This window comes from Lactuca serriola, chromosome 9 (genome assembly GCF_051521515.1).
Source record: "Lactuca serriola cultivar US96UC23 chromosome 9, Lser_US96UC23_V15, whole genome shotgun sequence".
NCBI lineage: Eukaryota > Viridiplantae > Streptophyta > Magnoliopsida > Asterales > Asteraceae > Lactuca > Lactuca serriola.
Genome location: NC_136416.1, coordinates 201029355 through 201044077, shown reverse-complemented (window position 1 = coordinate 201044077; position 14723 = coordinate 201029355). Strand labels below are relative to the sequence as shown.

Here is a 14723-nt window from a genome sequence, read left to right as displayed (position 1 = left end):
ATACATCAAAGTGGCTTTGGCCTGGTGTTATGATGAGTTGATGGATAAGTCGTCCTTCAGCCAAAAGGTTTAAGCGTAGATTTAGAACTAGAATAATGTGTGCATATGTAAGTCATTTTAAAAAAATAAGATCATATATACCGGGCACCGGCTATGGATCACATCCAACTTGTAACCATCTAATCTAACTCTTGGTAAACTAGTTGTAAACCTGCACAATACAACAAGAAATAATTTTTAAAGGTGCTCGATTTGGTTTAGTTTTTGCATAAAACCAAAAACAGATTGAAAAAACAGTTAGTTTGACCAGAATAGTTTATATTTTATGAAGCTTGACGCTTTTGGTCCCTGATGTTCCTTCGCCGCCTCTTACTTCCGATTAAATACTTACAAAAATACCTCTATCTCTCAAAAAACTCACCCGCTCGATCGTCTCTCACCACCACCGTAGAAACCATCATGAACGTTCTCTGCAACCCTAAATCTTGTTTTCCTTCCCTACCGTAGAATTTATCCTCCACTATACAACGCCATTGTCAAAAATCGTTTCACATCTTCACTACCTTGAACAACTATCCTCAAACCTAGATGTCAGCTTGCCAAAGTTTTTTTTTTGTCTGTGTGATGGCGTTTCCCCCAAACCGTAGGTTTTCTGTCTTCAAACGTTCGTCCTTATCCGGTGTTGTGCTATAGCAGGTTTCCATGGTCGAAGGATGAAGGTTTGAGACTATTATCGGCTATACTACTATCCCCTTTTCTTCAACACCATAAAACGACCGTTCAGTTCCCACCATCTCGTCCAAATTTCCTCTTGTGAATTCAGTACCTTTTAAATAAGGGGGAGAAAAGAAGATCTTATGGTGGGAAAAACTAATGGCCAGGAAAACAGTGTTTATATTGACAACCCAGGTGAATATCCTTTTGCATTTAAAGATATATTTGTTAAGGGTGAAGATGTTGGTTCGACAACAATTTCTTCTATTTCTTTTCAACCAACCACATGAGTTATGGTCCTTTTGGAGTTGAGTGTGGCCTTCCTTTTTTTCCTTTGATGCACACGAGTTTACCATTTCTGGATTGTGTGTTCGTTATGATTCCGAGTCTAAAATCCCTGGGATTTTTGCACACGAGTTTACCATTTCTTTTCAACCAACTATTTCTTCTATGTGCCAAGACCAAAGCTCAATTGCTATATATGCTGAACCAACTAAAGGTATGTCCTTACGCTAGGTTATAGCCCGTGGAACCACGATTACAAAAAGAATTAATTTTTTATAGTAAAAAATTATAATTATTAGTCAATTATTTTAAATGAATTATTAATCAAGAGATTTATATTATTTAAGTAAAATTATAATCGTTGATTCAAATAAATATGTGAAATCATTTTTCAAGATATATGAGAGTTTTTATTTGTGAATTAATGAAAAAATGATGATATTGTATAATGAAATGTTAAATTGATTATAAAAATAAAACAACCACAATAAGTGAAGTAAATTAAAATTAGTATATAGCAAATTAGAAAATTAAGTTGTTGAAATGAACATGTATGAAAAAATATAACAAATTACAAATGAAATGTCCAAGATCATGGACCAATCCACTTGTAACAACCCAAATTTTACAAAGAAAATTTTTCATTTTAATTAATCAAACCGATTACATATTCCATAGGTTTTCAAAACATATGTTTCCAAATCACATTCATTACATCATTGTTGTCTTTTTCTGAAAACATCAGAGAGTCCCAAAACATCCAAAAGAGAGGTAGAGTACGCGCCGCGTCATCACGCCTTGCCCTTGCCCTTAGGCTCCAAAGTACCTGCAACAATCAACAACTTGTAAGCGAAATGCTTAGTGAGTTCCCCAAAGCATACCACACACAATCCACACAACACATATCCTAATAGCCATAAAAGCTACACACATAACACATAAGCCATGTATACATAAAATCTATAATAGTGCCATGGGCTACCCCGCATGGTCTTTACCTAGGACTGCCATGGGCTCCCCCGCATGGTCTTACATCCAATGCCATGGGCTACCCCACATGGTCTTCACCTAGGACTGCCATGGGCTACCCCTCATGGTCTTACATCCAATGCCACGGGCTTCCCCCCGGGGTCTTCATACAACATGCAATCACATATCATAACAAACACAAGATATCTATCACATCTACCGTAATCACATAATGGGCCGGCCTTGGTGCCTTAGACCCATAGGTATGGTGAGAAGACTCACCTGACACGAATGCTGAACTAACACTTTTCGACTGAATATACCCCACGAGCTGCTCCAACTCAACTGCCTAAAGAGCGACATATGATAACCAGTCATTACCCTCAAAATCCGCCCTGGTCCACTTCAGTTAAGATCGACTCAACAGTCCATGTTGACCCTAACTCGCCAAGTGCAACTAGTGACTTGCCGAGTTTTAGGGAAAATATTCTACACGTCGAGTCACCCAGGTGACTCGTTGAGTTGCTCCTTCGACTAGCCGAGTATACGACAATCTTCATCCGACTCGCCGAGTTGTTCATCAAACTCGTCGAGTTTATGGCAACATTCATCGGGTTCGCCGAGTTGTTCATCCAACTCGCCGAGTCCATGCCTATCTTCATAAGACTCGCCGAGTCACCCTATGCGACTTGTCGAGTTCCTACAGATCTGAGGCCATGCAGACCCATTTGAAGCCATGCAAAGCTTCCAAATTACAGATCTAAGCTTCTAAGGTACGCTTCTCACGTAAAGTTGAAAACTTTACGTGAATGTAAGGCTTTTAAGCTCTCAAATAGCAATTTAAGCTTAAAATGGAGTCATACACTTGAGGGGAAGGCTCACGCTAGGCACAACTGATAAATTTATGCATCTAAAGTCCAAAAGGAGTCCAGATCTGAAGTTACAACTTCAGATCTTGGCTTAAACTCAAAAGCCCTTTCTTAGATTTCATGCAAAAGAGGGTTTTAAGTGGAAGTGAGCCAAAGAGTGGCCTAATACCTTCAGGGAGTGCTTCACAAGGGTGGATCTTGAATCCCCACGAGTTCTTTGCTTCCTCTAGCTTGCTTCCTCAAGTGTTCCCTTCACCAAGTCCTTCCTTCAAGCTTAAACCCAATAAAGATCACACACACACGAATCAGGGTTTTTGGAAGATGAGGAGCTGTAAAGGGAAAGCTGGGGGAGGCTAATGGCCCCTTTAAATAGGGAGTATGGCGCCGAACTTAGGGTTTCATCTGCCAGAATCTACTTGTCGAGTGCCTTCCTGGACTCGACGAGTAGGTCATTAAACTTCGCGGACTAACCCGCTACTACTCGACGAGTAGGGAAGTCAACTCGTCGAGTAGATCCTTCAAAACTTGAACGAAGCAATACTAATATTAGTACCTGAGGATCAGGGTGTTACACCACGCCACAAATCTCATTCTCTATCATGCATGAGACATGTTGCAAACCTATCCTTTACCCCATACGGGCAAAAAAATCATCATGAACGTGCTCTTCATATCTGCAATCCAGTGCATGCTCATAATGGGATCCTTCTTCCCAAATATATATGTGGTCCCATAAGCATGAAACTCACGGAAAGATAACTCATAAGCCATGGGATAATCAGCCCTCAGCTCGTTGTGGATGGCTCTCAGGCGCTCATCCATCATAACTATTAGCTCCTTCCTGATCGTGTTGAACATACCCGACATCCTCCAAGACGATCCTTGAAAACTCCGCAACAATCAAATAGCGGATCTCCGTATTACCCGATCCAGAACAAGAGTCTAAACTTGATCCTTAACCATCTCCATGTTGGGTCACGACCATGCTGGAAACACAACAATAGAGTCAAAACATGTAACACTCCAATCCAGGTAGTTACCCTTTATGCCCTTGAAATGAAATTTTATTGCAAATTGGTCTTTTCCATACGTTGGGCGTACTTATGAGTATGTTTAGCGTACTAAGGTGGAATTATCACGAAGGTGAGCCACGTATGCGGGGCGTACGAGTTGGTATGAGGGGCGTACGTGGCAGATAGCCAAAACCCTAATTTTCGGACTTGTGACCTATTTAAGCAACCTTTCACCATTTGGACCATACCCTAATCAACCTCCATAGCCTCATTTCGTCCCTTAACCCCCAGATTTCCTTGTGAGTGTAATTCTTGAGCTTAAGAGGGTTTTGGTGGCCTTTTTAGAGAACATTAAAGAAGGAGAAGGTGGTGATCAAGTCTTGAGTGGCATTGAGCTTCTAGATCCTGCATCAAGTTCATATTGAGGAACTTCTGGAGGTATAAAGTCATAACCTTGTCATCTCTTTTGTTAGTTAAGCTAGGTTCTTGCCATGGAGTCCCTTTTTGGTTATTGGACTTTCTATTGTGAGTTGAGCAACTCCAGAGACTAAGATGGTTAGATCTGAGCTTTTTAAGTATGCTAGATGCATAAAGGTGCCATCTTGAAGATTGTCTATATTCCATGCATGAGTTTGAGGCCTTATATAAAGTCTTAATATGAAGAATTAAGTTTTGGAGTCCCTTATGGCATGCAAGGGCATAAAGTTGCCAACTTTATGCCTTAGAATGTCTTAATGAGCTCAAATCTGAATTTGGATGTTGAAATCCCAAGCATTAAGCACTTAATGGTCGTGGTGCTTAATCTGCTTGTACACTGGGTGTAATATTATGTACGATGCGCGTACATCCAAAGGGCTTAGTACGCTAAGCATACTGGAGTGGTACGCTGGGCGTACGTACCCCAGTTGGGTTTAGGCTTCGTGTGGGCTTGTAAGCTCTTTGGGCCTTATTCAGTTTTGGGCCTGGTTTCATAATGGGTTAGTGGTACGATTATTCTGTTTGGGCCATAGTTGTTTTGGTTGGGCCTTATTGGGCCATGTGGCCGATTAATAGTTTTTATCTTGGATCTTGTGGCCAATTAATAGTTTTTAGAGAACATTCAAGAAAGAGAAGGTGGTGATCAAGTCTTGAGTGACATTGAGCTTCTAGATCCTGCATCAAGTTCATATTGAGGAACTTTTGGAGGTATAAAGTCATAACCTTGTCATCTCTTTTGTTAGTTGAGCTAGGGTCTTGCCATGGAGTCCCTTTTTGGTTATTGGACTTTCTCTTGTGAGTTGAGCAACTCCAGAGATTAAGATGGTTAGATCTGAGCTTTTTGAGTATGCTAGATGCATAAAGGTGCCATCTTGAAGATTCTCTAGATTCCATGCATGAGTTTGAGGTCTTATATGAAGTCTTAATGTGAAGAATGAAGTTTTGGAGTCCTTTATGGCATGCAAGGGCATAAAGTTGCCAACTTTATGCCTTAGGACGTCTTAATGAGCTCAGATCTGAATTTGAATGTTGAAATCCCAAGCATTAAGCACTTAATGGTCGTAGTGCTTAATCTACTTGTACACTGGGCGTAATATTATGTACCTTGCGCGTACATCCAAAGGGCTCAGTACGCTAAGCATACTGGAGTGGTACGTTGGGCGTACGCACCCCAGTTGGGTTTAGGCTTCGTGTGGGCTTGTAAGCTCTTTGGGCCTGGTTTCATATTGGGTTAGTGGTCCGATTATTCTGTTTGGGCCATAGTTGTTTTGGTTGGGCCTTATTGGGCCATGTGGCCGATTAATAGTTTTTATCTTGGATCTTAGGCCCATTAGTAAAGAAAAGACTTTTGGGCTATCATGAAAGGACTTAGGATAGGTCTTTGGACTCTTTGACTAGTTTGAATTATAATCTTAATTTAGGGTTATTTGTATTATTGTTCAGTGTGAGGTATCAGACTGCTAGGCGAACAACTTTTGTGTTCAACAGACTGAGGTGAGTCTTCTCACCATATCAATGGGTTGAAGGCACCAAGGCCGGCCCATATTTATTATGAAGCTTAATAATAGTATGTGTAGTAAATGTGTTATTTGTTATGTAAAGACCATGGGGGAGCCCATGACAGATGGTTAAGACCATGGGAGGAGCCCATGGTCCACGGGCGTAAGACCTAGGAGGTAGCCCATGGCATGCCGGATGAAGGCCATGGAGGGAGTCCATGACATCCTTATGTGTATGTTTGCATGGCATTATGTGATTATATGGTTGGGTATGTTACTAGGAACTCACTAAGCATTAGCTTACAAATTGTTGGTTGTTTCAGGTATTTCGGGATCTAAGGGCAAGGGCCTGGCATGATGGCGCAACGTGCACTCTCCAACATTTTTCCCATCTAGTTGTTATGGGCACTCTGATCTTTCTAAATAATATGTTTATGTATTGGAATCTTGGAAATGAATTATGTTTTGAACTTCTAATTATTAAATGGGAATTTTTAGTATTTAAATGAAAATTTTTACTTGAACTTTTGGGTTGTTACAAAACATAATCATAATGTTATTCCATACTATCTACTCTCTATCAAATTCTTAGAGTTCCTGTGACTCTTCCTTATTCAAGTACTAATCCCATGCTTTCTGTAGTATGAGCTCATACTACCTTCCACACCTATCAGTACCTACCCCGGGAATGATCGAAGAATTCCTAAGTCGCTTCTCTATAGCCACAAACCATCATTCTACATGACAATATACTAATACACTAACATATTCCTTAGGCATCCCTAAGGTTCTACTCCACTCACTTGTGCTGAAAGACTTATGTTGGCGTTGGCAAATCATCCCATGAATGCAGGTCATACATAATCAAAATAAAATAGACCTTCAAATAAATGTCTCTACCATAAGGCCTTCATCTAACAAGAACATCCAATAGGGCTGAACCAAACATTAAAAGGCTATATAATCTTAATCATGTACCACCCTATTGCATTCATCAAACAATTTTATTTATCAGCATAAACCTTAAAAGCACCTAGCAACACATATCAGACATAAGAAGACATCTCTCCTAAGCAGACATTCTAGCATGAAAATCCTTAGCCTAACTTCTATCATGTATATCATACTAGAGAACATATAACATAACATATATGCGTATTTTGGGAATTGCTTATTTGAGCTCGACTGATTGCACACATCACATATTTTTTGTTTTAGGAAAGCTTTTTAGAAAACTTGTTCGTGAAAAGAATTTGTTAGTCTTCAATTTGAGTTCAGATGCACCCAGTACGCCGAATCCCTCAAACCAAGACTCTGATATCAACTTGTAACATTCCAAAATTTCAAGACAAAGTTTTAAATTTTAAAATCCAAATAAGACATTCCATATATATAACCATAAAGAGTAATCATCCAAGGATTTAAAAATAAAAATCAGAGTAATAAAGTCATAATGCAGAACATTCCAAAAAATAATAAGCAGATGTTGTGCAAGCATGTCGGGTCCATCCTTTTGCTACTAGAAGTACTTGAAACATTTAAATTTAAACCATAAAGTTCCTCAAAATACCACATACAACACATAAAAGTGGGCCCCGCCCTAGGAATTTATTTCAACCTTTGTAAATGCTATGGTCGACCTATAATCTTAGAATCACTTCTATTGCTATAGTCGCCCTGTAGTCTTTCATGCTATGGCCCACCTATAGTTTTTAATGCAATTGCTATGGTCCACCCATAGTCTTTCATACAAGTCACAAAGATAAGAAAACATACATTGACACTTAGTGTCGTACACAACATAATGAGAAGACTCACCTAAATAAAAAATTAAAGCAACAACACTCTAAGTCACACATAGTCAACTACACGAGTCACCTATAAGAAATAAAGGTCACATCTCAGTCTACAACCTAAACCTCCAAGTTGACCAAAAGTCAACCTAGTCAAAATGTCAATTGTCAACGGTCAACTCTCACTGATCACCGTGTCACGACCAGACCCTAGCTGTGCCGTGGTTTTCAAGTGACAAAACAGTCAAAGACTTCCTAGCCCACCCCATCATGACAAGGCCTTAGTCGTGACATGGTTACGTCCCTAAACAACTTAACTTATTAAGCTCTTAACCCTTATCTCCAGAGCTCTAAAGCTCATATATGGATCAACTTAAGCCATTCATGGATAAATTTTCCAACTTTATCCATTCCTTAACCTCTAGAGACCTAGATCTCAAACCCTAACACTAAAAGGGGCCAAAATAACCTAAAAGGTACTTGCATGGCTAATTTAAGTGAACGCACTCAACTTTATAGGACCATAAGGTCCAGAAACTAGCATACCAAGACCATGAAGTTGCTCGAAACTCCAAGTATCCTCTTTTAAGGACCATAAATGAACATCTAAGCATGCATAATGATGCAATAAGAAGATAGGTATGAACTTTATACTTTCAGAAGCCTGAAAATGCTTAGAAGATCCACTCTCTACCAACAACAACTATATCTACAAGGAATGATCACCTTCTTATTCTCGAAACACAAAGATACACACATTAAATCACCAAGAACACACACATACACACACTCAACTTAGGGTTTTCTCTCCAAAGGGCGGAGGCTGAGGATGAGCCAAAACCCTAATCATTAGGAGCTTAAATATGGCTCAATGCCGAGACATAGGGTTTAGAGCCCAACCGCCATCGCGCCACAACCATTCCATGACCACCTGCATTTAAATGGTGTGGTTGCTGGTACGATATTCACATAATATTTAAAATGTAATGCCATCACCACACCAAATTTACTGAATTAGTATGATACTACCAACCAAACATATTGGCCACCAAATGTATTGATAACCAACTTTCTTGGTTCGGTTGATAGCATGTTGGTTGACTACTTCAAACTATGTGGGATTGTTAGCATAGGCATGAGCGAATGTATATGGTTGTGGTATATAACTATATATAGGGGTTGGGTGAGGTTATCATCGGTGTTGGCATTGGCGGGTTTGTCGGGGGTGTAGGGGTGGGTGAGTGGGTGTGAGAGAGAGATATTAACGTGTTTTTAATTGATAAATTATAATTCAAGAAGATAGAAAGCATTTTTATTTTTATATTAAAACACAAATAACGGAATTTAAAATCCAAATCATGTAAATTAATTCGAAATCGGTATACCAAAGAAGCTTTTATTTCATTGAAGTGAAGGATTTTCACGGCATCCTCTTGCTCTCCATCTCACAGTCAAAAATGTCCGATAATCCTTTGGAGGCAATCTGCTGCACCATTGGAAGAATTTCAGTGTCCCTCCAAACAAATCTTTCCAAATTCATTTGCATCCCCCAAAAACCATCTACACTCACAAATGTAAACGTTTCAGTTTCTCCATCCGGACCACCCATAGCTACTCCATCGATAGTAGCCGCTGTTTCTTCTCTTCCTCAATCCACGAACCCACACACAAAGGTAACTAATCCCTGTTTTGTACTCTTCATACTCGTTCATAACACAGGCTTAATCAAACTTGATTTTGAGCTTTAGTCTTAAAATCTTTAGAATTCATCATGCCCGCCAACTGTTCGATGTAATTCCTGAATCAGGAGTACGCCATATTATCTTTATCATTATTAGTAAACGCATCTTTCTGATACAAATACCCTTTCCACATCCATCAAAGTGGCGTTTAATTGTAGATTTCTGTGAGATCATGAATTTTTCTCTGTATGTTTATATCCTTTCTGCAGCAAATCTCAACTGGTCCAGTGAGCAGAGAAGAGCTTGGAAGGGCCACTTGGACTTTCATTCACACTCTTGGTGCTCAGGTTTTTATCTAATTAATTACACTTCTTTCTATTTCATGTATATCATGTGTATTGTATTCATAAATAACATTAAAAATGACATTAACTAAACATTCTCAGTTTTGATAAAACTTTTCAGTATCCAGAAAACCCAACCAGGCAGCAAAAAAAAGATGTTAAAGAATTGGTATGTAAATATATTATACAATATATACCCCCTTTGATTATTCTGCATCAATCTTTTATTCTTATTGGCTAAATATCATGATATTATTTATATCGTGTTTGTAGATGGCAATAATATCCCGTATATACCCTTGCAAGGAATGTGCGGATCACTTCAAGGAAGTGCTAAGGTGAAATTTCTATTCCAAATTTCAAATTGTGACATATAATCATATTAATTTTATCATATGGAAACATTAATGATGCATTGGTATGTTTGGCAGATCGAATCCTGTACAAGCGGGTTCTCAAGGCGAATTTTCACAATGGTTATGTCGAGTGCATAATGTTGTTAATCGGAGGTAACTTATAATATGTCATGAATTACATAAAAATCTTGATATGTAAATTGGAACAGTTGTGGTGGTCAAATTTTGACTTTTGTGATTTATTTTTTTAGCCTTGGAAAGCCAACGTTTCCATGTGAACGAGTTGATGCAAGATGGGGGAAGCTAGATTGTGAGCATCGTGTATGTGATCTACAAGGATCCATGACACTTTTTAGCACTCGAATTGATTGAATGTATTGGTGATTGATGTATATTATTCGAACTTTGTTACTCAAATATCAAGTTAAGAAATTGGTTAAATATAAAAGCTAAAATTTACTTATTTATTTATTTTTTGTGTGTGTGTGTTGCATTGATTTGCTACATTTCTTAGTTGTGCTTTGTTAGATGTCTTGGTTTTTGTATCTTAAAAGATAGTGACCAAGTTTTGGATATTTTTTGGTGAAATATAAAAAAGCACAGCTTTGGCCCCTTTCTCAAATTTCTTAAGTACTAAACTCTTACACGATACTTGTTTCATAAAAAAATTAGTTTAAGTTTAGCGACATGACCAAAGAAACAGTTACATACTTAATGGATAAAACGTAGGGTTTAATCACTAAAAACAAAAGGTCGGAGTTTTAATTGATAAGTTGATAAAATGCGATGTTCATGTATTTTGCAGATTTTTTAATGGTTCTTTTTTTTTTTCATTGAACAAAAAATATTTTATTAACTGAAATATGCACGAATAAAGCAAACCAAAGTAAAAAAAAAGTATTGTTTTAAAAACTATAATTATCAACTAAAGAGTTAATTTCAATAGCTTTACCCTATTTGAATGTGTCTAATGTTGGACTCACCGTTCCCATACCAAATGTATCATTGACAGTACTAACAAGGAGAAAGTCACAACTGTATAAAAAAATGGATTAGTCATCTGTGACATCTACCCATACCGCCAATCAGCGAATTCTTTCTTGGATAATTTTTCAACTCAACTTAGAAACGAATAATAAGAACCGGGTCACTTAATTTCGTTTTAAAATGAAAGTCTTTTCGAATCATTATGGAATGAAATTATTAAATTATTCCTCTTTTTATAATTTCTTTATTTATTGTATCGAATAAATTTTATATTTTAGAGCGAACAAATGGTCGGATAGAATACTAAGGTTGTTTTTTTAGAAACGACAATTTTTATAAAAGAAACAAGAACCCACAGACTAGGCTGGGAGCCTGGGAGAAACAACAACAAAAACAACTTATAAAATTTTGAAGGGGCAACATACCCATTTAGACCAATTATAAAATCCTAAATTACCCCTAATATTAACCCAATTGAACACCATAGCGATAATGCAGTCTTCCGTTTTTGTGGGAGAAGAGTAACAATTTTTGAAACACTTATCATTCATTGCAATCCAAATGCACCAAAGAAGCCCGTAAATGATCGCAATAAAAATCTTTATTTTCTTTGGACATTGCCCTCAGTATGCAGCAAAATCAATGAGATCTTTAACCGAAGAAAAACCTTGGAAAGGAATATCACACCAATTGAAGATCCAATGCAAAAACTCATGAGCATAGGGGCAGCCAACCAAGATATGATCCATGGACTCTATACCATCGGGGTAGAATTGGCAAGAAGAGGAAGGGTTCGGGATCCCCCTTGGCAAAGAGCATCAGTAGTAGTAGGGATACAGTCCATGCAAGCCTTCCAGATAAAGCAAGTGACTTTTAACGACATCATCTTAAGCCAAACAGTCGGGTTATCCACCATACAATTCAAATGAGAGTCTATTTCGTGCCTGAGATCACATACATAGAATCTGCCGTTAGGGGAAAGCATAGATTATATGAGTACGGGTTGTCAGAGGGAGATAAGCTGTTAAAAAGATCGTAGAGTTGGCCCAATTCGAGAATCTCAAAAGGCAATTTGGGGTTACGTCTCCATTTCCAGGAGAATCCGTCAAGAGATATTCTCTCAGAAATATAAGAAGATTTCCTGGAATACAAATCCAGTAGGCAGGGAAAATGAGAAGCGAGAGTTCCAACTTTGCAAGACAGAATTTGTTTGAAGCTGATATCAAGGTGTCACACCCTAATTTTCAAATATAAATTAAATGAAAAATAATCGTTCCAACATCTCCCAAGATCAATTATGAACTTACTTATAGACTAAACTACAACGTAATCAAAATAAAATAAAATAAAGTCTTCAATTAAACAACTTCGGTTGTTACATCTTTGTGGAATTCCTCTATCGTCTTCTGGATCAATCCCTCTCTTTGGACTTTTCTCTGCCACTTGCTAAATAGTTTCCTGGATTGTGCACATTTAAGGTTTCTAAAAGGGTAAGCATAGGACTTAGTGAGTTCGTGTTGCACATACATGTCCATCACTTAAAAAACAAAAAGGTTTTATCATATAGTTTCAATAAATCATACAACAAACATAGCACCCGATGATATAATTTAAGGGAAAAATTAATTATCCAGAGAAAGAACCAAAGGTTCATTTCCCTTCTCCTTGAGACAACTCATCATCCATTATACTCAAGTATTTTAAATATCCAAGGAAATGAGTATAATTCTCAATTCTCATCCCTGCCGATCACACACATTCGTCATGATCATGACGATTAAACACTCACTCGTTCCCGCTAAACATGTTATCCATAAAAACACACAATAGATAACAAATCCAAAATCATATTCGCACGCAACTATGCTTATCATAAAACATACTGTCAATCCTCTCTAATAAATAAAAGTTTTTTTTGCCACTTATCACATTCTCATTCAATTTGCCAAATGCCATTTTGTGGTTATTTTGAATTAATTTTTTTCCACGTGCCATTTTATGAGTTTTTCTATTTTATTAGATTAAATTCCACATAATATTTTAATATAATAACTGCAATAAATGTAGTAATAAATGAATATCAATTTCATTAATGAACTTACCTTTTAATTTCAAAATTCTCAAAATTAAAGATTATTATTTTCTTTTATTTATTTGAATTGTTTATTTAAATTTAAAAGATAAAAAACATTTCTATTATAATAATTCATTATTTTTCTTATTTTCTTATAAATTCAAAGTTCTCAATATTTTGATATTTATATTTATTTTTTTTTAAATAAATCCATGTAATACATGGGTCTTACAACTAGTAAATAAATAGAAACCACATAATAAAATCATGGTTGCAGAAATTGGGATTAATCGGCGATTAATCGTGGATTAATCGCTTGGCGTTCTCCAACCGTCGAGGATTAAGGCATTAATCGGAAATTTATGATTAATCGGGTTTGGCGGGATTAATCGGCCTTGGCGGGATTAATCGGTCAACAAAAGTCAAAAAATCCGAAAAAAGTCAAAAAAATCGAAAAAAAGTCAAAAAAATGTCAAAAAATTGAAAATTTTTTTTAGAAAAATTCAAAAAACCAACTTTCTTTTTTTACTCCAAAAATTTCAAATTTTCAAAATTTCAAATATTATACCAAAATGTTCATATTTTCGTATTTCCAAATTTCCAAATTACAACTTTTCTAATTTTCTAATTTTGAAGTACTTGTTTTTCTTATGATATATTAATATTTAATTAATTTTAATATTTTATTAATAATTTATGGTCTCCGATTAATCCTCGATTAATCCCCGCCGAGACCGATTAATCCCTTAATACCAGTCGACCGTCGAGCTACCGTCAAACGATTTTTACAACCTTGAATAAAATGCATGATAAACATTTATGTGCGAGCAATCACAGAACACAAAAAAAAAACTCATCTTGTAAACGATAAGTCTTAACCAAAGCTTTATTGCAAATCTGTAACCTACATTCCACGAACAAATTTTCAAAGACAATAGTCTTAGAAAACATCATACATGTCCATTTTGGTTCAACTATCTACGTCTCTCGTTCGGCCGATTAATAACCATTCAACAACGTTAACTAAAACGTTCATAATAATCTTTGTAAAAATACTACATCTTTTTTTTTTTTTATTGTCGAAATTCCATTATTAATAAGAGTTTACTCTTAAAAATTTTACTCAAGTCAATACATTTAAACATTTAAAATGCAAAATTATGGTATATATAAAAAGAACAATAATAAAGACTATCAAGTTATTAAAACTAAACTTTAGGGACCGTTTTCGCAATTCACAACTCCTCGTAAGAAATTTGAATTGTCAAAGTATTGATAGTTTAGGGACCATTTATGTACCTTGAATTTTATATTAAAAAGAGCATTATACATTATACATTTGCCAGCTCTCTTAATAAAAACTAGAAGGAATTACTTGGCGCTGGGTTAGATAGGTTTGCTTAAATTTGGTAGACCAAATCCCATGTTTCATATAATCCTAACACTAAACCCCCCACTAAAAAAATATAGACCGATTTTACAACCCCACAAGATAGCCGGGAATCGAAATGTCCATTGAAGAAATGCGAAAGAAAAAGAAAAGGAAAAACTGATCTCATAACAATTATTGAAACCAAAAGACATCAAGTAATATATACAAATGGAATTACAAATAGACTCTTCATCACAAGATATTCCACATCTTCAACCGTAAGTTTTTT

The 14723-nt window shown here is 36.6% G+C and overlaps 1 protein-coding gene across 1 annotated transcript; it reads left to right on the top strand.

The window, feature by feature from the left end:
- Positions 1-8990: 8990 nt before the first annotated feature.
- On the top strand, positions 8991-10472 carry ERV1 (Erv1/Alr family protein). The gene is made up of 6 exons (XM_079020033.1): positions 8991-9292; positions 9571-9648; positions 9767-9814; positions 9919-9983; positions 10077-10154; positions 10253-10472. The coding sequence occupies exons 1-6, from the start codon at positions 9077-9079 to the stop codon at positions 10371-10373; spliced, it is 606 nt and encodes a 201-aa protein (XP_078876159.1). The 5' UTR covers positions 8991-9076; the 3' UTR covers positions 10374-10472.
- The last annotated feature ends 4251 nt before the right edge of the window (positions 10473-14723 follow it).

Coding starts and splice junctions, on each gene's coding strand:
- ERV1 (XM_079020033.1), top strand. CDS start 9,077: ATGTCCGATAATCCTTTGGAGGCAATCTGCTGCACCATTGGAAGAATT. Junction 9,293..9,570: donor CCACGAACCCACACACAAAG/GTAACTAATCCC, acceptor TCCTTTCTGCAG/CAAATCTCAACTGGTCCAGT. Junction 9,649..9,766: donor TTCACACTCTTGGTGCTCAG/GTTTTTATCTAA, acceptor AAAACTTTTCAG/TATCCAGAAAACCCAACCAG.